We start from the raw sequence: 21,975 nt of genomic DNA on the forward strand, positions 1-21,975 counted from the left end.
AACAGACTAGTCGCCATGCAGTAAAGTGATGTTTACAGCTATCGATAATACCAGACACGCTACGAACCGTTGTACGCACGCGCATCCCTGCATCACATCTTAATCTCCGCCTAAAGACATACTCGCCCAAAATTTCCCGCCGCGACCCCTCGAATGCGCCCAGACTAGTCATTGTGTCGCAACGCCCGTCTCGCTCTCCCCACACCCTCGATCGTCCATTTTTGCAGTCTGTACACCAATTGGACAGTAGCAATGTCTTCAAAACCAACAATCGAACCCCCAGCTATCAAAAAACGCGGTCGCCCGAAGAAAGTCGTAGCCGAGGATGCGGGGACAACACCAGAAGTCGCAGCGAGCAAGGCGGTTGTGAAGAAGGCGGCCGCGAAACTAAGCACAAAGGAGAAAGTCGTGGAAGTCAAGAAAGAGAAGAAGGTGACTACGAAAAGCGGGAAGACTGCTCCTACTACTACTGCGACTGTTGCTGCGGGGAAGAAGATTGCGCCCAAGTCAGCAATTGCGCCAGCACAAGCTACGCCCGTCACACCGTCCACGAGCAAGATATTAGAGGAAGTGGAAGCCAAAGGGACGCTGAAGAAGGCAAAACAGCCAGAAAAGGTCGTAGAGAAAGAAGCCGAAGCAAGTGTACAAGACAGCAGGAAAACCGCGGCGTCGTCACAATCCCCAGAAACATCACCACCAAAGACTCAATCCTTACAATCGAAACCAACTCCACCCACAACTGCCTCCTTGTCGAATAACAAAACAGCCTCAAACACGACTTCAAGGACAACAACGACCATTCCACTCCCTTCAGTCCCCAAAATCGCCCCCTCACCCGTCTACCCAGCGACTCCAAAACCTACAACCTCTCGTCCACACAATCCCTACCCTTCCATTCGACCCTCGCCATCACAGCCACAACCTCGTCCACCGCCCTCTCCATACCAGAAGCAACACCCTACGCGCATAATAGAACCCACGCCCGACATCCGCCTCCCGCCCAAGTACAAACCTGCGGCGCGTAGAGTGACGGCGATAATAGTGGGTTTGCCCATTATTTTTGTAGTGGGGTATGAGTTGTTCGAGCGGTGGAGGGGCAAAGACGTTAGGAAGAAGTTTGTCGAGGACAGGGAGGTTTTGAAACAAATAGACAGAGAGAGGGAGAGGCAAGAAGGCAGCAAGTAAGGGCATGTTAATCAATGATGGAACGAGCTTAATGTGGTAATTTGTACTTTTAACAATCTATATCAACTCTTCGTCTTGTCTTGTTTGTATAGGGAAAAAGAAAGAGTACACGTATATCGAGTCCTGGGGTATCGTCGCTCTTCTCCAAATTCCCTTCATTCTTTTCCATCTCTCTTCTCAATCTGCTCTCCTGTGGTGTGCTCAAAGCCTGTGACTGTCCACTATACATCCCCTTCATCCACACTATCTTAACGAAAACAAAAGAGAACCTATGTAAAGATTGCTGAAGCGCGGAGAAGGCGCATAAAATATATACGAGAAAGGTGCCATACGAGAAACAAATGTGGATGAGCCCGTGGAGACGTCTAGCAGAGGCAAGAAGAGCCTACACATAGCTCTTCTTTCTCAGAAGCATCCCCCTAGTCCCCGATGCGTCAACCGGCAAACCCAACCCCAGACCCGCTCCACTACTCCGTCGACTACCCGGTCTACTAGTCGCTGGAGACCGTGTCATATTCGTAGCCACGGGTTCGACGTCCAACACAGGAGGACCAACACTAACATCTGGTGTTGCTGGTCCAGGAGGATGGAAAAGACGTTTATACCGCAACTCAGGGCTACTAGGTACGTTTGGATTAGATGAATGCCTCGCGGTAGACGTCATGGTGAGATTGAGAATTGTACCCGTGCGACGACTCAAGGGATTTTGAGTAGGCGGTAGTGGCGTGGGATGTGAGGTGATGGGTTGCGGCTGCGCTTGCATGGTAGCTTGGGGGGTTGAAGGCCAGAGGGTGGGAGTGTTGATTGTGGGTGATGTGGCGGGTGAAGGAGAGGAGAGTCTAGATGTGGTGTCCGACTCGGGATCGGCAAAGTAGTCATGGTCCGAGGTGTCGTTGGTGGAGGACATGGGGTCTAGTTGGATCGTCTCGGTCCATTGTCGTTTGAACTTGTTTGTGCCATTGGCTTGCTTTGGAACGGAAAGCGGTTGGTTGGCTGCTTTTAAGGCTGTGCGCGACAGCAGAGGACTGGTGGGTGCAGATTTTCGTAGAACAGGGCTAGGAGGTTCCATTCTGAGTTCGAAGCGCGTCATCTTATGTGTCGACTTTGCTCGCTTTCTATGGGCAAAGTCGTTGTCTTGAGAGCTTGTCCGTGTGAGTTTGAGGTCTGGCTGTGGTGTGAACACAAGTCGTCCCTTGAGTTTCTGGATCGTATCATCCAACGCGAGCTCAATGGCTACATGGTTCTGTATACGCGACAATTTTGGCCATGTAGCTCGCTGTCCAGTGAGCATGCACCCAATCATGTACTCCGGTGTGGGGTTACTCAAGACTCTGGGAAAGTCGGCATAATTGATCTTTGGAAAGATATTGATGTCACCAGAGTAACGCTGGCTGAGTACCGACCTTCCTTTTGTTACCAGATTTGGGAGAATCCCAGTGTCCGCTAACTGTTGAAGGCGGTGCATGACTTCTCCCTTGCAAAGGCTAGCTGAAAGGCTCATCCAGCCGGGACCGGTGGCAGCATCCTGTTGGGCTTCTGTAGCGACCATTTCTTCTTCCTTTGCTAGGAAGGGAACGACATGTGGGTTCACTTGCGAGACAATAAAGTGATTTACGTTGAACATCTCGGCTAATCGAGTCATCGGTAGGTCATTGTCAACGGAACCGTCGATCCAGGTCGCGTCAGGGTTTGGATCCCAAGGCACTTCCTGGCCGGTCTTCGGGTCTTTGGCTAAAAGTGAAGCCTTCTTGTATACTAGCGGCACTGAGCAAGACGTACATCTAAGCGGATTAGCACAAGAACAAAACGTTCTTTAGTTGCCACTTACACTGCTGACCAAATCATGACATTCGGCGCTGTGATGTAGTTCAAAAGTCTGGGCAATTCGTAGAGCGAAGAAGTCGAGACAGGTATGTTCAAGATACGACGAGTTCGATTGTATGCTTCTTGGAAGGTCATGTCGCCGAGCAGATCGCGCATCACCCTCATGAGATGCGAAATGTCAAAGAGAGCGCCTGACTTCATCAAGCGCATCGCTTTGCCGACCACGCCTTCCGGGTGATCAGGGCTTTCGAATACGTTCAAATCTCCATAGCAGAATTGGTGCATAACCTCTGGAACCTCTGCATCTGTCTTTGTGCATAGGACGGCACTGACGATGCTTCCAGCAGAGGCTCCCGATATAATGCGTGGGAGAAGACGAGCATCCCAGAGACCTTTGACAACGCCGATGTGGTTCATGCCAAAGGTACCGCCGCCTGAGAGCAACAGCGCGCTTCGCCCGAAAGACTGTCGCGTTTGAAGGAGCTGATCGACCAAACGTCGCGGCTCGATAGGACACTGATCTCCCTGCTTCTCTGAGACGTCCAGCAGAGCCGCCATGGTCTGCTGCGCAGATTCAATATACCTCTCGATCAGGCGCTTGGTTCCAATGTGCGAATGTTTGTATAAGCGCAGATCGCCCATGTCGCCCAATCCGCGTGTGAGGGTGGTCCTAACCAGGAAAAGCATCCTTTTGACATCACAACTTAAACGAGCGTCGTCCAGCTCTTTCAGCCGGGCGGCAACCAGATCTACGTTGTACTCTGTTGTGTCATCCTCTTCTTTCCAGGCCTCGTTTCCTTCTAAGATATCGAGTTCGGTCGCGGCGGCTTTCCATTGGTCGTATGTCTCGGCCTGCATGGCGATCTCGTCAGCATGTGAAAGGGTCACGACCAATCTGGATGACCCACGTCTTTCATGTGCAGGTACAGGACCTGCCTACGGTTTGCTTCCGCAGCACCCGCGGTCGTTTCAGGAACATGGTCGTCGTCTGCTGGCTCGCCTAGAGTCCTCAACGGATTCCTGGCCAACTGCACAAGGGGACCGAGGAAGCCGCCATGACTCTTACTTTTCCTTATCGCCTTGTGCCCATTCTGTCCTCCTCTTACGTGCAGTCTTGTACTGCCGCCTGTGAATATCGTGTCAGACAGCAATGACATCGAGCGCCGGTGCACGCCATGCGCGGATGTGACGAAGCCTGGCTTAGCCGGTGGAAGGTGGATCGGAAGATCGAGTGCGGAACGTCAACGCAGGTTGTGGTGATGGAGATGAAGAGGTGCAGCCGGTTACTATGGGGGTCTCGCACTCGAGGGAATATGAAGCCTAGTAATAGTGCCTTTGTCGAAGACGCGGTGTAGGATGGCCGGAAATGGGTCAACTGCGGGTGGTCATGCGCACTTGGTCGCGCAAGTCGCGGAAGGTACGCCACAGGTTTGCTGCCTCAACAATTCAAATATGTGGTCGCCGGGTGACGAGACGTGCGCGGGAATGGAAGGCATGGATACTTTTCAAGTACTCGATACGTGCAGCGCATACCAGGGAGCGTGGGGACATGAGCGTGGTACATCGTCATAGGCAAGGATGCACCTAAACAGACATGGCTGGCATGGCTCCGCGTCGGTAGTGCTAAACTGCCCACCGACCCTGACACGCAACTCCCACCTGTACCTGCAGAGTTGGCAGGCTACTGCAATGCACCCATGGATCATGTGTTTGATGCTGCTGGTTATGTGAGCTTACGAGGGCGAGTGCCTCACACCCGCCTGTCGCTGTGTTCAACTCCCGACGGCCCCGGCCTATGAAGTATGAGCTATACGCAATATTGGTCCGGAAAGGCCGTATAGCGCCCGCAATAGTTGCTCTGTCCGACATCGCGATCCTACGCTGCAGGCAGAGTAGATCTGGAGAAACATGCAGACGTGGGGCAGCTATCCCAACCTCTTTTGACCGCCATCTCCGATCCTCTTCTGTCCACGAGATACACATGCATAAGCCAGCAGTGCACACTCAAAAAGAATATGGGTGTGACAACACAGTCAGTCGCAGTCATTCGCGCAGCGGGTGGGCTGAGACGTGGCGCCTCTTTCACATGTCAGTCTTGCTGAGCCAACTGACTCGACGGTTGGGACAAAAAAGGAAGGAAGCACCGCGACTGTTCATGCAAATCATCACCAACACTTTGTGTAAGCTACAAGATGAATTCCGGCTTCGGCCGCGAAGTCGTGTGCGTGTAGTTGGGTCGTAACATCGTTACTATACCGGGTATTATGCAACCGTACCGAGACTCCTTTAACGCCATTTTTTACACATTCACGAATCCATAAAATCCCCCATACTACTTGGTGATTTTTGTTAGCCGTGGTTCCTCGCCCTCGGTGCGGACGACGCGATACGCGCCTCTGACCCTCCCCTCCTGTGCGACTCCGAGAAACACCCTCTCGACGTTCCTTAGGCAGGCTAGTGTATTCGATCCTGGCAACGTCTCCGGTAGCATAAACTCCGTCAACGCATCAAGCTGCTCAAGACGTAGGCGTTTCTCCAACAACAAGAAGTTGAACATGATATTATGTGAGTCGAAAGCGATCAGGTTGAGCTGATAGGGCAGAGTCGCCGTCTCCTCGTACATCTGGCGGCAAACGCCATTGAGTAAAGTGAACGTTGTGGGAGGTTTGAGCCAGGGCTGTGCTGCTACCGCTGTGTATGGATTTCGTTTACCGTCGAATACTGTGCATCGGTACTTGAAGACAGGTACGACGTCCTGGGCCCTCTTGGGTTTTGTAGGGTCATAAGTAGTGCGGTAATTCTCGTAGCTGATATTGATGGTCCTGCCACCAAGCACATGCTTATAAATGAGATTTCTGACATCCTCAGGGAGTTGCAGAAGAGGTGAGTTGGCCTGGTTCGCCATGAATCTAATTTGGTCAGTCTGTGCTCATAAAGCGCGTATCCTTGGATGGCTCACATCTGGGCTTGCTCTGATCTTCTTGATAATCGCTCTCCAGCTATGGTCCGCCGTGGTGCTGCGATACACTCAGCCTTATAGGCCTTGGGCTGATATGGCTCTTTTGGCTGCTCATTCTTGATAATCCGCTCAAAGAGCTGCGAAGTCTGGGTCGGAGGTTTAGACAATGATGTTTCAAACACCCTCGGTTCGACCTCGTTTGCAGCTCTCTTGTATCGCGCAAGATTCTCATCTCTTCGCGCTTGTTGATGAGCTTTCCTCTGCGCCTCCGCTGGTGGTGTTGGCAGAGAGCCATTCCTTGCCCAGCCATTCTGCTGTTGTGATGTTTTCCCGTTCTTCATGATCTCTACATAGTTCTCCCGGTTGTCCCGAATACTACTCTCATCTGGTTTGGGGGCTCGGTGTTGTTTGTTTCCAAGCACTTTGTCGAACACAGAGCGCGGGGGATACATGTCGTCATCTGGAATGGACACTGGACCCTTGGAAAATGACTTTCTTTCTTTTCGGCTCGGGGGTGGTGTTGGCAGTCGCGATTCATTTGACTCGGCATCTGCCTTACTCCGCTTACGACTGTCGTCTTCCTCGTGCGCTGCGTCTTGATCATGAGGTACCCGACGCTTGTTCGGCCGCTTCGAATAGGTGATTTTTCCCGCCATTCTGCGGAAAAAGTTGATAACTCTTGAGATGAGTGAGGGAATGGCGAGTGTAGAGATTGAGAGAGCGAGATTCGCTCATAACAATCGAAGTTGCGGAGCTGCGATGTTGTGGAAGGAGCGAGTGAAGGTGCCCACCAATCAAGAACAAGGATTGGTAGAGTGAATGGACGGCAAAACGCACAAGTAAAATCAGGATGATCGTGAAGACCTAGGTTTCTGTTCACCTTGCCGAGCACACCCGACAGCGCCGCAGGTAGTCGAGCAAGCAGGGTCAGAAAATCAATACGATGCGTAGTAACGATTGCATTCCCGAGTTCCTCACAATACCTACGCGAAATCGGAAGCTCAATGAAGTCGTGTGCGCAGTGTTCGGATGCAGAAATAGATCTCCGCAGTTGTCGCGGTCTCACGTGTGAGGGTAGCAGTCATCATGAGCGAATCTGGTTAGCGGTCGGCTTTTGTGGCACGATCCCCGAAGGCAGCAGCGGCGAGTTGTCATGGTCAGAGAACACCAACTTCGAAGCCTTTGAAGTTGTATATACTAAGACCCCGGGTACAGCATTGCATAACGACCTAGTAACGACTGATATGGCCGTCTTTCCTTGGCTACTGAGTGTGTCCATCGGCTAGGTATAGGCCATGTACCGATCAGATCGCTCGTCTCCAAGAGGTAACCCAATGGCTCAGCTTGTTGTAAAGGTATTTGCTGCGTTCTACTCTACTACAAAACAATATGTACTCTACAGCAAAACATTCAGTGCTTCACTACTGCAACTCTGATATTCTTAGCTATAGGCTCGTGCTTGCTTCTGTTCTCCTACAAATACTATCGTCATCCCTCAGAATAGTAGGCACACGTTTTTTGTTCTATTATTCTTTATGTTTATAACCCCCTTCTTCATTCTTGTGACGACAGGTAGCGCAAGGATGTCATAAAGCTCAAGGTGAGAGAGATGACCTCAGCCTCTATGGCCTGGCCCTGTCTCTTCTGGGCCATATTCTTCACTTCTCTTCTTACAAGCTTTAATGTGTACTGTCGTCTCGCTCTCCTCAATCACAGTTTCTCGTTGTCAGCAATACTCTGCGTTTCTATTACGACGAATTGCACCATTAGCCCGAGCTTTCAAAAGTCCTTCGATACTGTCTGGTAGCGGTATTGATGTCGCTGCGTGGTCACCCAGCTTTCGCTCCTGCCTTCTCGTTCGGGAAGTCGCGCTCACCTCGACTTCAATCGGCAGCAACAGCTAGCCAGTTGCCTCATCAACAGCCTTGACCTTCGACTTCCTCTCCTTCCTCACACACGCACAATAACTACCTCCGCAGCAGAGTTATGTGTTTACTGTGTAAGCACAGGCCAGAGTTTTACATCAACGTATCGACCTTTCGCTCTATCAACTCTATTGCCGGTGTCAATGCCGTCCATCACACCAAAGACGACAGCTACCAAGGCTGCAGCCTTTGTTTGGGATGCCTTTCCTCCACCGCCACCCGAGGCTGAAAACTGGCAGCCCGATCCGAACAGTATCCCGAAAGCAGGAAATCTTCCTGACCCCCGATTCAATCGCGACCCTGAACAAGATCGCCGGAGCAAGTCGTACAGGAAAGAAGCGAAGATGTACGGCCAAGCTTTGAGCGAAAGTGCATCATCACCATCCACAAAAGAAAGCTCTTTAGGCCGTGGACTTGGGCAGTGGCCAGCGCCAGCTGCACGTAGCACGGGCTTTCCAAGAGACTTTGTTCAAGACGTCAAACCCACTTCACCATCCTTGGAGTCCGTCACAGTGCTTAAGTCACGCAAGTATCCATCGATTAGTACCAAGCCGACCCCACGTATCGACGGTCCCCCTAAAGGCACGATGGAGTTGATGCCTGCACCAAACTATCGCCGTCCAGAAACTCCAGTATCAAGGGCCCCTGGAAAGTCAGCGTCCCCTACAAAGAGCCTATCATCAGTTTGGGCCTCTCTAGAGAAGGCAATTGCAGAAGACGAAAGGAAGCTTGACGTATCGGTTGTCACTGCCACTGGCTCAAAAATCTCATCCCGTCCCGAAAGTGTCCGCAAGAAGTCCATCCCCCCGCACCTGAGGAGCAAGTCCGGTGAAGGCAAAACTATTCCCCCGATCAGCTCCGCGCAGAGCTTCAACCCAAGCCTGAACCCGAGGGCAAAGGCGTACGATGTCATGGCATGGGAAATGGTTTCAGCAGACTCTGGCATTGAACATGCTAAACATGTAAGTATCAGCAATTGTATCCTACCCACATTCACTAAAGTATCTTAGGGCTTGCACATTCAACAAGATATCCTGGACCGGTCCGTTGTCAAACAACCTACCCCAAATGATAATCCATCCGCTACACCTAACGCTCGCGCTCCTCCCGACCACGGTACCAAACTCAGAGTTATGCTTATCCGTGCGATGGAGCACGAATTAGACCTGGAAAAGGTAGCGCCTGAACGAGAACTCATGGCTATGCAGCGCGCCGAGCTTGACAGATACTATGACAAGGTCTGCTCGGCTCATCAGCAATGGTGGGAAGCCACGAGAAAAACATGATTAGTGACACACTGTCTGTGTGTAGAATACATGATTCTCTTAAAAAAAGGATTATTGAGAGTTCCCATGGTCCGCCTCGAAATTCATCAAAAGCTCACTTCCCGATCTCATGTTCTTTCTCTCGTCCTCTTTAAAACAGAAGACATACTCTACCATGGCGTGCTCTTTTGGAGTTACCCAACCCACTCTCAGAACGGCCCATATGGTATGTACATCTCAGACTTCTCGCGGCGATTTGAGGCTGATTTCACGACTAGCTCTCTCAGTCTACAATATGGAATCAGACTACTACTATGCAAGGTTCGGGTGGGCAACAAGCCAGTTGCTAGACCTATCAGATGCATCAGGTGGAATTTGGCAGAAGAGAAGTCTTGACTATCAGCATACTCTTCCCACGAGTTTTGTCATTTTGACAGGCAGAGCATATTGGGAGGACACGTTGGCACAGCGGAAGCAGCTTCATCGAGTGGCGTACATACAGAACTTAGCCATCAGTGGACGTCTTTTCATCAATGACATAACTTCATCACATCTCTATACTATTTATACAGTGGGTAGAACTTTGCATGCCATCCGTTTGGAAACAAACGCTCATTGTCTTGTCATCAGCAAACCCTAACAAGGAGTAGTGTCTAGGGGACTCTGTTAACTGCTTGCTGGAACATCGCTCTCGTTTGCAGCCTCTATACAAGTAAGGCTGCTCTGCTTTCTGTGCTGTAACTTTTTAGTGTTACCAATACGCCACCAAAGACAGCACACAGACATGTCGACACAAAGTCATGATTCACAGCAAGTGTTGTATCCGGAACGAAACATCAACGACAGCAAGGTGCGGAACAGCCATAACTCATCAATGAATACAATGAGCCTTTGCGATGCGAAAATTAACGAAGATACTTTGAGGCATCTAGACCCTGACGCGACAAGCCTTTCCAAGTTAGATCCGAAGACATTGCAAGACCGCAAGTTATCCACCCCAAAAACATGCTACAGCTACGAACCCGCCTTCTCTACGTCAGCCAACTCGCCACCACTGTCATTTCTTTCCAAACCTGTCGAGGACGGTGGGTTGTTTGATCATGCATCCCGCAACCTCACCCATTTAACCCGCGCAGTAGATGAACAGGATACGTCACTCGTGCAACTGAGAGATCAACTGGAGGTACACTTCCAAGATCTGAAAAAGGAATTTGAGGTCAAGAGAGGAGAGAGCTGGATGCCGTTGCAAGCGTGGACGAATGAGGAGTGGAAGTGGGATGATGAGAGTGATGCTGAGACGGAAGGAGTATCTGATTCGCACTGAAAGGTCGGTTGTGTAGGTGGAGTAGGTGAAGCAATGGAGGTTCGACATAACGTAACAGTCACGGGGCTACGTTCATGTGACCTGCAAAGTTATGTTTCCAAGCCAATAGGCGGAGTTTTGAATAGACAAAATAGCTGTAAAGATGGTACGCAAAGTACGTCCTGCTCACGTGCTATCCCCGGATGGACCTAAAGCTGTAAAGGCGGTACCCTAACATTGAGCGAAGGGGTATAGACGCATCATGTACTTGCAATACTGATACGTTCATGGTTCCCCGCATTATTCCGAACCGAACTTCCGTGTTCTCGAGAAATGGCTGTGCTCGCGAACTTAAGTTTGTCGAGCTGCAGTTGCGTTGAGAGGCTCCGAGTTTGGAGTCATGGCGAAGCACTTTTACAAGAACCTTCATAGAAATGACCAACGACTGTTGATGAGAGTTCCTCGCCCTGTATTGAGCGGCCTAGAGAGGCATCATCATATGCGAACATGTGCGGGCGTTGTCGAGCAACCATGGTAGCGAGGGCGGGCCGTCTGGCGCTTCTATGGACGGGGTCCACTGCAGCGTCGTCCATTGCATACATAGACTCTAGTCGATGCCATTAGGACTAGATGGGCCTTGTAGTAAGCATAGTGGAGACTCTCATCCCATGTTTCTCGTCGTGCATGGCGGCCATAAGATCTATCGTCTGCCCGCTCCTCTTCTTCCAACGTTCACTTACCCCAGGATACCAAATATACTGTACGCAGCTGAATTAAGCCCAACGTTACCATCCTGCACCAGCAACCTTCGATTATCCTGTCTGGCCTTACCAAAACCATCAACACCATGACGACATACGTCAGGAACGACAGCGATGCAAGCTCCGGCTCTCCTGGTCGTAAGAAGGAAGCTGCAGATGCGATCGAAATGGTCCCAACACAAAGCCACCAAGATCAAGCCCAACCCAGCGGCCCGCTAATGCTTACTGAGGCGAACTCGAAGAAGAACACGGGATATGCGTTCACGAACAAGCGCAAGTGGGCAATCCTGACGGTAGTCGGACTCTGCCAAACCAGCATGAATTACAACGCAGCGGTCTATTCCAACGCAATAGGGCCACTTAACGAACACTACCACCTGGGTAGCAACCACTTCACCAACGCCAGGGCTGGCATGGCATGGTTTTTGATCCTATACGGTATCGGTTGCGAACTCTGGGCACCCTGGTCCGAAGAGTTCGGACGTAAACCCATCATGCAGCTGTCACTCTTCACCGTCAACATCTGGCAGATCATGGCCGGTGCCAGTACCTCATGGAGTCATGTACTGGCTGCACGCCTGCTCGGCGGTCTCTGCTCCGCAGGTGGTTCTGTAACCCTCGGAATGGTTGCGGACATGTTCGATCCCGAAGAGCAACAACTCCCTATCCTCTGGGTCAGCTTGTGGAGCTGTCTAGGCTCAGTCATCGGTGGCATTTGCGGTGGCCGTATCGAGCAGTTCCTTCACTGGCGATGGAACTTCTGGATTCAGCTCATTCTTGGGGCCACAGTCCAGCTCATCCACTTCGTCTATGTTCCCGAGACCAGGTCGACGGTCATGCTCAACAAGGAAGCTAAGAAGAGCCGCAAGCAAAACCCAGAGGCCAACGTCGTTGGGCCAACCGAACACGAGAAGCTTGACTTCATGGCTTGTCTCAGGATCATGGGTCGTCCATACAAAATGCTAGTCTGCGAACCAATCGTTGGCTTCCTGTCACTGCTCAGTGGATTCAGCGACGCACTCATCTTCAGCTTCTTGGAATCGTACGGGTACGTGTTCGGGAAGGATGGCTGGGGCTTTACTCCTAGTCAGCTAGGACTCGCCTTGTTTGCCCTCTTCATCGGCTACTGGTTAGCAGCAGTGCTGTATTACCCAGTCATACGACGACACAACCAGCAGCGTGGCAACGGTCAAGTGCTCAGCCCTGAGAGCCGACTGTCAGCCCTCCGATGGATCGTACTGCTTCTTCCCATCGGCTTGTTCGGCTCCGCATTCGTAGTTACTGGCCCGCCTCTGCCATGGATCGCACCCCTCATATTCGCCGTCTTGATCGGATGCGCAAACCTTGCCATCTACTTTGCCACCATTGACTACATGGTCGCCGCTTACGGAGGAACTTATTCAGCATCAGCCACCGGCGGCAATGGTTTTGCTCGAGATGTCCTTGCGGGTTTATGCTCCTTCTACACCGGGCCAATGTACAAGAAGCTCGGTGTCCAGAATTCGACATGGGTCTTGTTTGCGATCTCCGCCCTCGTATGCGCCCCGGTCTTCTTCATCTACAAGTGGGGTCCTAGCATCAGGTCTCGAAGCTCGTACGCACAGCGGATTAAGGAGGAAAGAGAGAAGAGTGCTGCGTTCGAGCAAACAACGCAAGGTCAGGCGTAGAGCTTTGTAGGATGCTCTTAGAGTAGAGGCTGGGAGAGAAGATGGAAGAAGAAGGTACAATGCTGGTGCTCTCCAGATTCATTGGCCGCTGTCTGTTCATTTTATGATAGGTTGGTGTTTGCTGTCCCGTACTCTTTCTTTTTGGCATATTGCCGTGCATGTACCTGTTGCCAACCACGTAGGGCAGCGCCTCTATAGGTGGATTGTCGCGTTCTACTGGCCGATCAGATTATAGATTCTTCAGCCTCAATTTTATCACTACTGGGTCGCCGTCCACTGTGAATACATGAACCCACACAAGTGGCATTCATAGGAATCTTATTATCCTGGCAGTGAACTGAATGTGTGTCGAAGATCGCGGCCCAAAATAGCGTGAAGGTAACGATGTTAAGGTCTGGTCGTGGTTGCTGAGAGATCGTCGAGAAGAGCGTTAGCGTCTCACATGACAGCGCGTCACCCCGCGCATGGGCTCGACTTGCTTCAGCCTAGAACTGTGAAGGCAGCCAACACCACCCGAGACAAATTCGATCGCAGTCCTACGGCGAAGACGACAATGCGCATCTTGTCCGCCGCCATCCCACTCGCTTCGTGATCCCTCCCTACCCAACACCACAAACATGTGGTTCTTAGAGCACGAGAGCCTTTTCGGAGGCAAGCGCGTCTGGCTCCGCCCTGGGTCACAGCAACTGTTTGGTCGAACCAAGTCCGACGACAAAGACGGACCACAAGGAACCAATTGGAAGATAGATAACAAGGCCGTCTCGCGCAAGCATGTTATGCTGAAGGTTTACGACGCAGCACCAGAGGACGGCACGAAGCTTCACAAGAGGTCGCAAATTGAGGTGACCGACTTGAGTTGTAGGCAAGGAATTACGATTGACGACAAGACGACTGTAAAGAGCCAGAAGGCAGCCGACGGATCGATAGAATACAGCCGTGAGACTTTGAAGGGCACTGAGCATACCATCAGACTGGCTGCTAGCTATGCGCCTTTCAGAATTGTCTGGCGCCCAATCGTCTTCACTTATGCTTCAAAAGAGTCAAGAGAAAGCAAAATCAAAAGTGCGCAGTTACATGCCCTGGATATCAAGACCACAGCCGACTTCGTATTCAACCAGACCACTCACGTCATATCCGCGAAACGAAACCTTCCCAAAGTCCTCTCGGGTCTCACTTCCGCCAAACATATCGTCACTACAGAATATCTCGATGCAGTCCTCGGAGTCGCAGCGCCATCGGTCGACGAAGACAACAATTACCTGCCTTCGAAGCTGGAACAGGACTTTGACGCATGGTGGCCAGCGGAGAAGGAATACATACCAGCAGCGGGCGCAGAACCGGTTGCGCGACCACAGGAGATGCTATTGCCTGATCCCTCACGGTCAGAAACATTTTCAGGCTTGACCTTTGTATTTTTGAACGAAGGTCAATACAGCAGTTTGCTGGATCCTGTCACTGGCGGAGGCGGTAAAGCACTACTATACGATATACGATTGGGCGAGACAACAATAGAAGAGTACGTCGACTACGTTCACAGCGTAGCAGGGAAGAAGCGGCGCGGCAAACCTGGTGATAAGCTTCCCGTTATAACAGTGCGCTTACCAGCGTACCCTGACGAGATGGAAGAATGGGCCACAAACTTTGTCATTGGGGTCGATCAGGCCCTCGGTCAGCGCTCAGTCTTACAGAATGAGTTTCTCGACGTAATCATCACGAAAGATCGCACCACAATACAAAGGCCGCCCACAGAAGTGAATACTCCTGCACCTGCACCAGAAACTATGACAATTCGACGTTCCATGCGTCAACCAACACCAACGTCTGGATCCAGAGCACCATCGCAGGCTCCTGAAGAGAGCACACCTCCAGCGGAAGAACCTGCGAAGACCATTCCACGGAAGCGCATACACCGACCTAAAACGAGCCGCTTTACTGGTTTTGACGATGACGACGAACCGCTTCCGAAGAAGAAGCTCAAGGTTGAGAATACCCATATGGAAGATGTTCAGCAGTCTGAATCGCCTCCAGGGCCATCAAAGTCTGCTTCGCAAGCACGTACTACACTAGGCGCACAACGGGAAGCCTCTCCGCAATTACACGTACAATCAACGATTGAGAAAGAAGCGCAGATGGATACTCTGTTCCCTACCGCCGCTAGGATGAGGAAGCAGAGAGCGGCTACCCGCGCACCATCAGCATCTGTCGAGCCAGAAGAAGGGGGTTCTGTGAAGAAACCAGCGAAAAGAGGCGCGGAGACTCTTGCGCGGCTCAACAGAGCAGAGAAGAAAGCCGAGAAAGACATTAACATCCGTGAGCATACGCGTCAGCGCATCAAAGAAGAAGAGGAACGTCGTAAGGCGGATGAAGACAGTCTACGGGAAGCACTCGAGGGCATCGATATCACCGAGCTGAAGAATCTGGCCAAAGTAGAGGTGATGGACGTTTTACCCCGACAAAACAAAAGTACGGCACGCAACCAAAGTCAGACTAACAGTGTGCGCTGGAACGACGAATGGAACGGTCGCAAAAACTTCAAGAAGTTCCGTCGCCGCGGTGCGGAACAAGGCGTCCAAAGCCAAAAAGTCCTCGTCACACTTGAAGAAGCACCCTCTAAGAAGACACATGGTATCACCGAGGCCTTTTTCCTCGAAGATCCTGAACCCTCTGGTCGCTCACACCATAGCCGACGCGGTCGTACTGCAGCACCCGACTCCGACTCGGAACCAGAAGTCGGTGGCTTCACTCGCAGAAAACGAACAACGCAGTCCCAGCCACAACAGGAAGTCATCAACGTTGAGGACAGCGGCCCAGACGATGAAGAGGAAGTTCCGGAACAGCGGACGCAGAGGAGTAGTGGGCGGACTCAAAGGGTTGTGGAGACGCAACTCGAAGGGACGCAAACGACACAAAGGGGAAAGAAGAGGAGTTCTGGGGCGACCGCAAGTAGCGGGCAGCCTGCTAGTAAGAAGGGGAGGTTTGCGAGGAGGGATGATGACAGCGACGATGAGGAGACAGGGTTTAGGTTCAAGCGGAGGACCTAACACATTTTTGCTGTACCGATGTTTTCTCGATTTATATGTATGCGTGCATGATACCCTGGAAGGAGTGTAGCGATAGTGGGTTAGATATCAACTGCATCGTCAATTGTGATATTTAAAAGCGTTGTGTTGCCTTGCCCCAGCACGGGAACTCACTCCACCGCAGTAGACCTCGATTACCGGAAGCGAAGGATGCGTGTGTTTGAAGTGGTTTTGATTCGTAATCTCATAGATAATGGTATAGCGCCCCAACGCCATCTGCCCGCTCATCGAGGTAGAACTTCGAAGCCGGGGTCTTCATTCAACTTCGTGCCATGTAGATATTCCCAGACTGTACCCAGTCCACCCGGCGCAGTGCAAGCTTCCAGAGCTCCAGTCGCCCCGCCCACTTTTCGCGGCGTTTCATTGTCCGCACACCGCGTCGCTGTGACCTGATCCTATTCGATATGGAGGCATCTATCGCTTGCGCTCGAAGTAGGAGCTGGAGCCGAAAAATGCTACACTCGAGTCCATGACTGTCTCGCCAACCCAGAGGTAGCTTTCAAACCACTTCTGGGCGCTGGGGTTCTCGCCGAATGTATCTGGCTTTACACTGGGACTGGGTTTAGCTTTAGCTCCGATCGTGTAGTTGTAGGGTACTTGTGAGATGGCCCGAGATGGAGTGTGGAGAGGAGGAGGTGGGTGGCGCTTAACGAGGGGGGGTGGGATGGGGGAACATACGTGAGGCCAGTCGAGCGTCGGACGCCGGCAAGGAAGGCGGATACTGAAGCAGTGTTAGCGATGGATTGGGCAGGCGTGTTTCCAGTGCACGTACTTAATACCGCATCGAAGGCGTAATGTGCGACTTTGCCGAGCTGTTACTTGTGTGAGCTAGGGAGCATGCGACTCGGTGGTCCGACCGACAAAGTAGTAGGCACCGTAGAGGAGTATGGTACATACAACCATGATGGGCGACTTTTTGGGCGGAAGAGGTGGCGGATCGGTATGGGGTGGTATGGGGCTGCTGGGGAGAGCGAGGCGACGAGTGTCTAGGGGCTTGTTGCGGGTGTGGGTGGTGTTGTCGTGTGTTGTTGAGCGAAGGATGCGGGATGCGGTGTAGGGTGGAGGAGAGACCTAGTGTGGCTGGTGCCGCGACTTAGTCACTCGTCTGCATGTGATTGAGCTGGCACGCGACTCCAGGGCTCCCTTGTTTCTAGTCTAGAATACCGTACTGCTATCTGTGTGACAACTGCACCCGTTGATCGTGTTCATGTGTTCTCCATAATTATCTGGGTGCTACTGCGGCCAGGCTGTTTGTAGGCTGCCCCGGAGGCTCAGATAGGGCTGCTACCTGCGATCGTCTCCACTAATATGGAACTGGAGCATAATGTCGCATCAATGGGACCCTTTCCCTTTGACCTCGGGCAAGCCATGCGGAGCAGTTGCGGGTGATTTAGGAGCGGACCCTACGACGTGCTGCACTTGGTATATAACAGGGCCTGCCGCGACGTAGTCCATGGGTGAAACTTTCTGGACCCCATGAACCTCCAAGAACACACCACCCATCTCCGCGCGGGTAACCCACTCTGAAAAATCGAGACACGCCAGCAGCCGGCCGCGCATTACCACAACTGCCCACTAGCCAGATACGCCCAGCGGGAACGCGGCGCCGAGATTTTCAATTGCTGTGCAAAAACAGTACACGTTTGACGGCTTATCTGGGCGGGATGTCTGGGTGCAATGATGCAGGAACGTGGGTGGAGTCGAAGAAGCAAATGGGTGTCACAATACTTGCCCATGGGACAGATTCAGCAGTACCGTCAGCAGATCGCTCGGCGCATAACGAAAGCCTTTTATTCAACCAAACCGTCTCCAGACCATTTCCTGACTCCAATCTGTTTCCAATTCTCATATCCAAACGGCCGCCGCTCAGGGTTGCAGCGCCCCACGTCGTACTAATCAGCATAACTAGCGCCTAGACTAAACTGCCCCTCCAAAACGCGCTCAACAGCCAACAAAACTTCTAGCCCGTCGCAGTAGAAGATAAACCCCGTCGACCGCCATTTTTGAAGACACAATTTGCCCACCTCTCTTCCTCTTCACCAGCCGTCGCCAAACCCATTGGAGTTCGCTATAAAGACTCCTTCGACCGGCCCCGCATTCCGCGACAGCGACTCAGACTTTCCCCTCCACCACCTCTTCTCTCCAAAACACCATCCACAAAATGGCGAACGCGTATGTAAATTATAATCTCTTAGTAAAGACTCGGAGCGGCTTCGCACACTGGATTGTATGATTTACGTTCAGAGCCGAACGCGCTGGAAAAGGTCTCTTCTATAGAGGCATACAACTCATAAAACACCCACTGACACCCCCACCAGTCTAGACCACCTCAACTCCGGCAGGACCAGGATCGAGTGGCTCAGCCAGCTCAACACTGAGTACACACCTGCACGGGAGTACCGAAGAACCTCCATCATCTGCACCATCGGTCCAAAGACAAACTCCGCCGAGAAGATCAACGCCCTCCGCAAAGTTGGTCTCAATGTCGTTCGCATGAACTTCTCCCACGGCTCCTACGAGTACCACCAGTCCGTCATCGACAACGCGCGCGAGGCCGAGAGGACACAACCCGGCAGGCCTGTGGCTATTGCCCTCGACACCAAGGGCCCCGAGATCCGAACTGGTAACACAGTCGGAGATGCCGATATTCCCATCAAGGCTGGCTCCATCATCAACATCACCACTGATGAGCAATATGCCACCGCTTGCGACGACAAGAACATGTACGTCGACTACAAGAACATTACCAAGGTCATCGCACCTGGCCGCACAATCTACGTCGACGACGGTGTCCTCTCATTTGAGGTCATTGAGGTCACAGACGACAAGACGCTCAAGTGCAAGTGCGTCAACAACGGCAAGATCTCGTCCAGGAAGGGTGTAAACCTGCCCAAGACCGACATTGACCTTCCCCCACTATCTGAGAAGGACAAGGCCGATCTCAAGTTCGGTGTCAAGAACAAGGTCGACATGGTCTTCGCCTCGTTCATCCGCCGTGGAAGCGACATCACTGCTATCCGCGAGGTGCTCGGCGAGGAGGGCAAGGACATCCAGATCATTGCCAAGGTCGAGAACCAGCAAGGTGTAAACAACTTCGACGAGATTCTGAGGGAGACTGACGGTGTCATGGTCGCTCGTGGTGACCTTGGTATCGAGATTCCACCCAGCCAGGTCTTCATCGCTCAGAAGATGATGATCACCAAGTGCAACATTGCCGGCAAGCCCGTCATTTGCGCAACTCAGATGCTCGAGTCCATGACCTACAACCCACGCCCAACCCGCGCTGAAGTCAGCGACGTCGGTAACGCTGTCCTCGACGGTGCTGACTGTGTCATGTTGTCTGGAGAGACAGCAAAGGGTGACTACCCCGTAGAGGCTGTCACCATGATGCACGAGACTTGCCTGCTCGCAGAGGTCGCTATCCCATATGTCAACGCTTTTGACGAGCTGAGGAAGCTGGCTCCCGTCCCATGCCCTACCACTGAGACGTGCGCTATGGCAGCTGTCAGTGCCAGTCTCGAGCAGAACGCCGGTGCCATCTTGGTCCTGACAACGAGGTAAGTTCATTGACATCTTGTACACCTGTGATTCTAGGTTCTAACGTGCATTAGTGGTACCACCGCCCGCCTTGTCTCCAAGTACCGCCCCGTTTGCCCCATCATCATGGTTACCCGCAACGAGATGGCCGCTAGGGTGAGTTTCTTTTTCTCTTGTGCACAAGGATTCCTAGGCTAACTTCTGCAGTATTCCCACTTGTACCGCGGCGTATATCCATTTTACTTCCCCGAGGCGAAGCCAGACTTCAAGACTGAACCATGGCAGGAGGATGTTGACCGCCGTTTGAAGTGGGGAATTATGAACGCCATTAAGCTCGGTGTTCTCAACAAGGGCGATCCAGTCATTTGCGTACAAGGCTGGAGAGGAGGTATGGGCCACACCAACACACTCCGCATTGTCCCCGCACAGGAGGACCTTGGTCTTGACCAAGACGCGTGAAGGTAGGGTTGGAGCGGAGACGTGCGGTGCTTAGATAGAGGGTGTGGAGTGCGCTGCATGAGGCGCATATACATGACTCGTTTTCGCAAATGACGGTCTGGCGCATAGGGACACAAGATTAGGTGTAAACACTAGCGGATCAAGCGAACTCTTTAATGACCACCTCTTCTTATGATTTCGAGTGATCGTCGCATGCTAAGCCGAGACAAAGACATAAGTGATATCCCACTGCAAGGCGGCACAACAAGGCATCCAAGGGTGACATCGTCCGTGCGCCAGCAACACTAGCCTTCTGTACACGATGGTGAGTCCGACGCACAACCCTACCACAACCCACGATGGACATATCTGCGCTAGTAAATCACGATGGGGAAGCATCGGTGCTACCGCGCCGTTCACTCTCCAATCCCCAATCACTCTTCTCATCCTCCCCCGTCACTCCCGCCGCAAAGATACCGACGCCTAAACCCAGCCAGAAGCAGATGTCGCTCAAGCGGAAACGCCATGACCCCAAGCCGATATGGGCCTATCGTGAAGGTGAAGAACTCCCGCCTGAGCTCAAGCAGCTGCAAGAGCAACAACGCCAACAATCACGTCTGCCTCCACCTGTCATAGCCCAGCCGCAGCCGCATGCGCAAGCTATACCATCGCATCACCCGCCGCCTCGACCTCAACCTTCACCCAACGCCGAGCGCAACGGACACGCGCCGAGCGAAACCGGCGCGCCTCCCCCAGCAGTCGGTGTTTCCGGACTCGCAGGCTTCGAGCGGCCCATCTCAGACGATGCGCAAATCTACGATGACGTCTCGCGCAACGTATGCGACTTCATATGGAACACGGCTGTCAACAACGAAACAGTGCGCAACGCCATCGTGGATCCAAAGGTGCAGCTCGAGGTCGAAGCACGCTGGGGTCAGATCCTAGAGAAAACGACGAACCAGCGAATACGCGGCTTCTGGCGCACCGAAACCGTAATAAACACCGAGATGCTAGAAGTCAAGTTCGAGAGCACTATGACTGTTCAACAACATAAGCGTATGAACATGTACCTCAACACGCAGGTCCAACATTCCAAGACATCTGGAGGTTCACGTCCCGCGATCAACTATAGACATACCTACGAGACGGACATTTTTTATGAGCTCGACCAGGACGGCTTTTCCAAGTTAAACCCTATAGTCCAGCGCCTCATTAGCGCATCTGGAAGCCGACAAAAAGTCCGTGTGACGCGCGACATGAAGACGGGCGAGTTCCTACGAGCCATCATAAAACACCGAATAGGCAACCTCGAAGTCAGCTCTCCCAAGACGGAATGGGACTACCGCATCGGCATCAACCTCGAAATCGACTTTCCGGGTCCAATCGAGAGCCTCAAGCCCGCTCTGGAAGGAGGCAAGACACTGGAGAGTATGCAGCGGCAAAAGGATCGCATGTCGTACTCGTGGCTGGGCGCGTACCAAGTCGATCTGACCCAGGTCACGCAAGGAACCAGCAAGAACCACGAGCTAGAGCTCGAACTGGACTCTGGTGTTCTCATCGCAGAGGCGGACAAAGTGAGGCGGAAGGAGGTGACCAAGTTTGAGAGCTTGATCAACGGTATGATGAATAATCTGCGGGTTCTGTCGCGTGAAATCACGCCTCCTGTTCCCGGTGCGTAGACAGGAAAGCGCTGGAGAAGGAGCTTGTATTACTACTACTACTATTATTATTATTTCTAAACGGCGTTGAACACCCGGAAGCATACAAGGGCTCAGCAGCATGGGGTGGAGTTTACACATTCAAATCAAGATACCCAATTCTCGCTATGTTGTATTCCATCTGATGATTGACATGAAGCCTGACATGAATCTAATCATTCATAAACCAACAAGCTCCCGAGACTTGTTCGCTGCAGACGCCTGTGTGCTGCATAAACATGCAGACTGTCATCCGAACTGTGCAATGCTAATGACGTGGAATGTCTGCCTAGGTAGAGCTTATCGTGGGTGATGCGCAAGTAGCGTATTATGT

General features: G+C 52.2%; 11 protein-coding genes across 11 annotated transcripts; 8 read left to right on the forward strand and 3 right to left on the reverse strand.

Moving 5' to 3' along the window:
* The first annotated feature begins 87 nt into the window (after positions 1-87).
* CC77DRAFT_1015887 (hypothetical protein) lies at positions 88-1,327 on the forward strand. The gene has a single exon (XM_018524110.1). It carries the CDS (start codon positions 253-255, stop codon positions 1,183-1,185), a length of 933 nt encoding a protein of 310 aa, XP_018392030.1. The 5' UTR covers positions 88-252; the 3' UTR covers positions 1,186-1,327.
* Positions 1,328-1,377: 50 nt separating this feature from the next.
* On the reverse strand, positions 1,378-4,121 carry CC77DRAFT_59860 (patatin-domain-containing protein). Its single transcript, XM_018532412.1, has 2 exons — positions 3,014-4,121; positions 1,378-2,966 (listed from the first exon to the last, which is right to left on the reverse strand). The coding sequence occupies exons 1-2, from the start codon at positions 3,865-3,867 to the stop codon at positions 1,571-1,573; spliced, it is 2,250 nt and encodes a 749-aa protein (XP_018392031.1). The 5' UTR covers positions 3,868-4,121; the 3' UTR covers positions 1,378-1,570.
* Positions 3,991-4,684, forward strand: CC77DRAFT_1015889 (hypothetical protein). Its single transcript, XM_018524111.1, has one exon. The coding sequence runs from the start codon at positions 4,366-4,368 to the stop codon at positions 4,579-4,581; it is 216 nt and encodes a 71-aa protein (XP_018392032.1). The 5' UTR covers positions 3,991-4,365; the 3' UTR covers positions 4,582-4,684.
* A 505-nt stretch (positions 4,685-5,189) lies between these two features.
* Positions 5,190-7,035, reverse strand: CC77DRAFT_1037191 (hypothetical protein). The gene is made up of 2 exons (XM_018527050.1): positions 5,969-7,035; positions 5,190-5,918 (listed from the first exon to the last, which is right to left on the reverse strand). The coding sequence occupies exons 1-2, from the start codon at positions 6,622-6,624 to the stop codon at positions 5,342-5,344; spliced, it is 1,233 nt and encodes a 410-aa protein (XP_018392033.1). The 5' UTR covers positions 6,625-7,035; the 3' UTR covers positions 5,190-5,341.
* A 919-nt stretch (positions 7,036-7,954) lies between these two features.
* CC77DRAFT_59900 (hypothetical protein) lies at positions 7,955-9,468 on the forward strand. Its single transcript, XM_018532414.1, has 3 exons — positions 7,955-8,855; positions 8,904-9,384; positions 9,437-9,468. Exons 1-2 carry the CDS (start codon positions 8,037-8,039, stop codon positions 9,177-9,179), a joined length of 1,095 nt encoding a protein of 364 aa, XP_018392034.1. The 5' UTR covers positions 7,955-8,036; the 3' UTR covers positions 9,180-9,384; positions 9,437-9,468.
* A 474-nt stretch (positions 9,469-9,942) lies between these two features.
* On the forward strand, positions 9,943-10,482 carry CC77DRAFT_1046246 (hypothetical protein; the record flags this gene model as incomplete). Its single annotated transcript, XM_018527434.1, has 1 exon — positions 9,943-10,482. The coding sequence occupies one exon, from the start codon at positions 9,943-9,945 to the stop codon at positions 10,480-10,482; it is 540 nt and encodes a 179-aa protein (XP_018392035.1).
* A 907-nt stretch (positions 10,483-11,389) lies between these two features.
* On the forward strand, positions 11,390-12,889 carry CC77DRAFT_924217 (MFS general substrate transporter; the record flags this gene model as incomplete). Its single annotated transcript, XM_018533794.1, has 1 exon — positions 11,390-12,889. One exon carries the CDS (start codon positions 11,390-11,392, stop codon positions 12,887-12,889), a length of 1,500 nt encoding a protein of 499 aa, XP_018392036.1.
* A 472-nt stretch (positions 12,890-13,361) lies between these two features.
* On the forward strand, positions 13,362-16,025 carry CC77DRAFT_60397 (hypothetical protein). The gene has a single exon (XM_018532430.1). It carries the CDS (start codon positions 13,507-13,509, stop codon positions 15,928-15,930), a length of 2,424 nt encoding a protein of 807 aa, XP_018392037.1. The 5' UTR covers positions 13,362-13,506; the 3' UTR covers positions 15,931-16,025.
* A 358-nt stretch (positions 16,026-16,383) lies between these two features.
* Positions 16,384-16,872, reverse strand: CC77DRAFT_1056677 (DUF1748-domain-containing protein; the record flags this gene model as incomplete). Its single annotated transcript, XM_018527928.1, has 4 exons — positions 16,384-16,519; positions 16,648-16,690; positions 16,742-16,781; positions 16,831-16,872. 4 exons carry the CDS (start codon positions 16,870-16,872, stop codon positions 16,384-16,386), a joined length of 261 nt encoding a protein of 86 aa, XP_018392038.1.
* A 1,170-nt stretch (positions 16,873-18,042) lies between these two features.
* Positions 18,043-20,116, forward strand: CC77DRAFT_60210 (pyruvate kinase). The gene is made up of 4 exons (XM_018532425.1): positions 18,043-18,233; positions 18,288-19,526; positions 19,581-19,662; positions 19,714-20,116. The coding sequence occupies exons 1-4, from the start codon at positions 18,199-18,201 to the stop codon at positions 19,963-19,965; spliced, it is 1,608 nt and encodes a 535-aa protein (XP_018392039.1). The 5' UTR covers positions 18,043-18,198; the 3' UTR covers positions 19,966-20,116.
* On the forward strand, positions 20,042-21,799 carry CC77DRAFT_60424 (mRNA triphosphatase CET1). Its single transcript, XM_018532431.1, has one exon. The coding sequence runs from the start codon at positions 20,304-20,306 to the stop codon at positions 21,621-21,623; it is 1,320 nt and encodes a 439-aa protein (XP_018392040.1). The 5' UTR covers positions 20,042-20,303; the 3' UTR covers positions 21,624-21,799.
* The last annotated feature ends 176 nt before the right edge of the window (positions 21,800-21,975 follow it).

The sequence above is a fragment of the Alternaria alternata genome (genome assembly GCF_001642055.1).
Source record: "Alternaria alternata strain SRC1lrK2f unplaced genomic scaffold CC77scaffold_1, whole genome shotgun sequence".
In the NCBI taxonomy this organism is placed as follows: Eukaryota; Fungi; Ascomycota; class Dothideomycetes; order Pleosporales; family Pleosporaceae; genus Alternaria; species Alternaria alternata.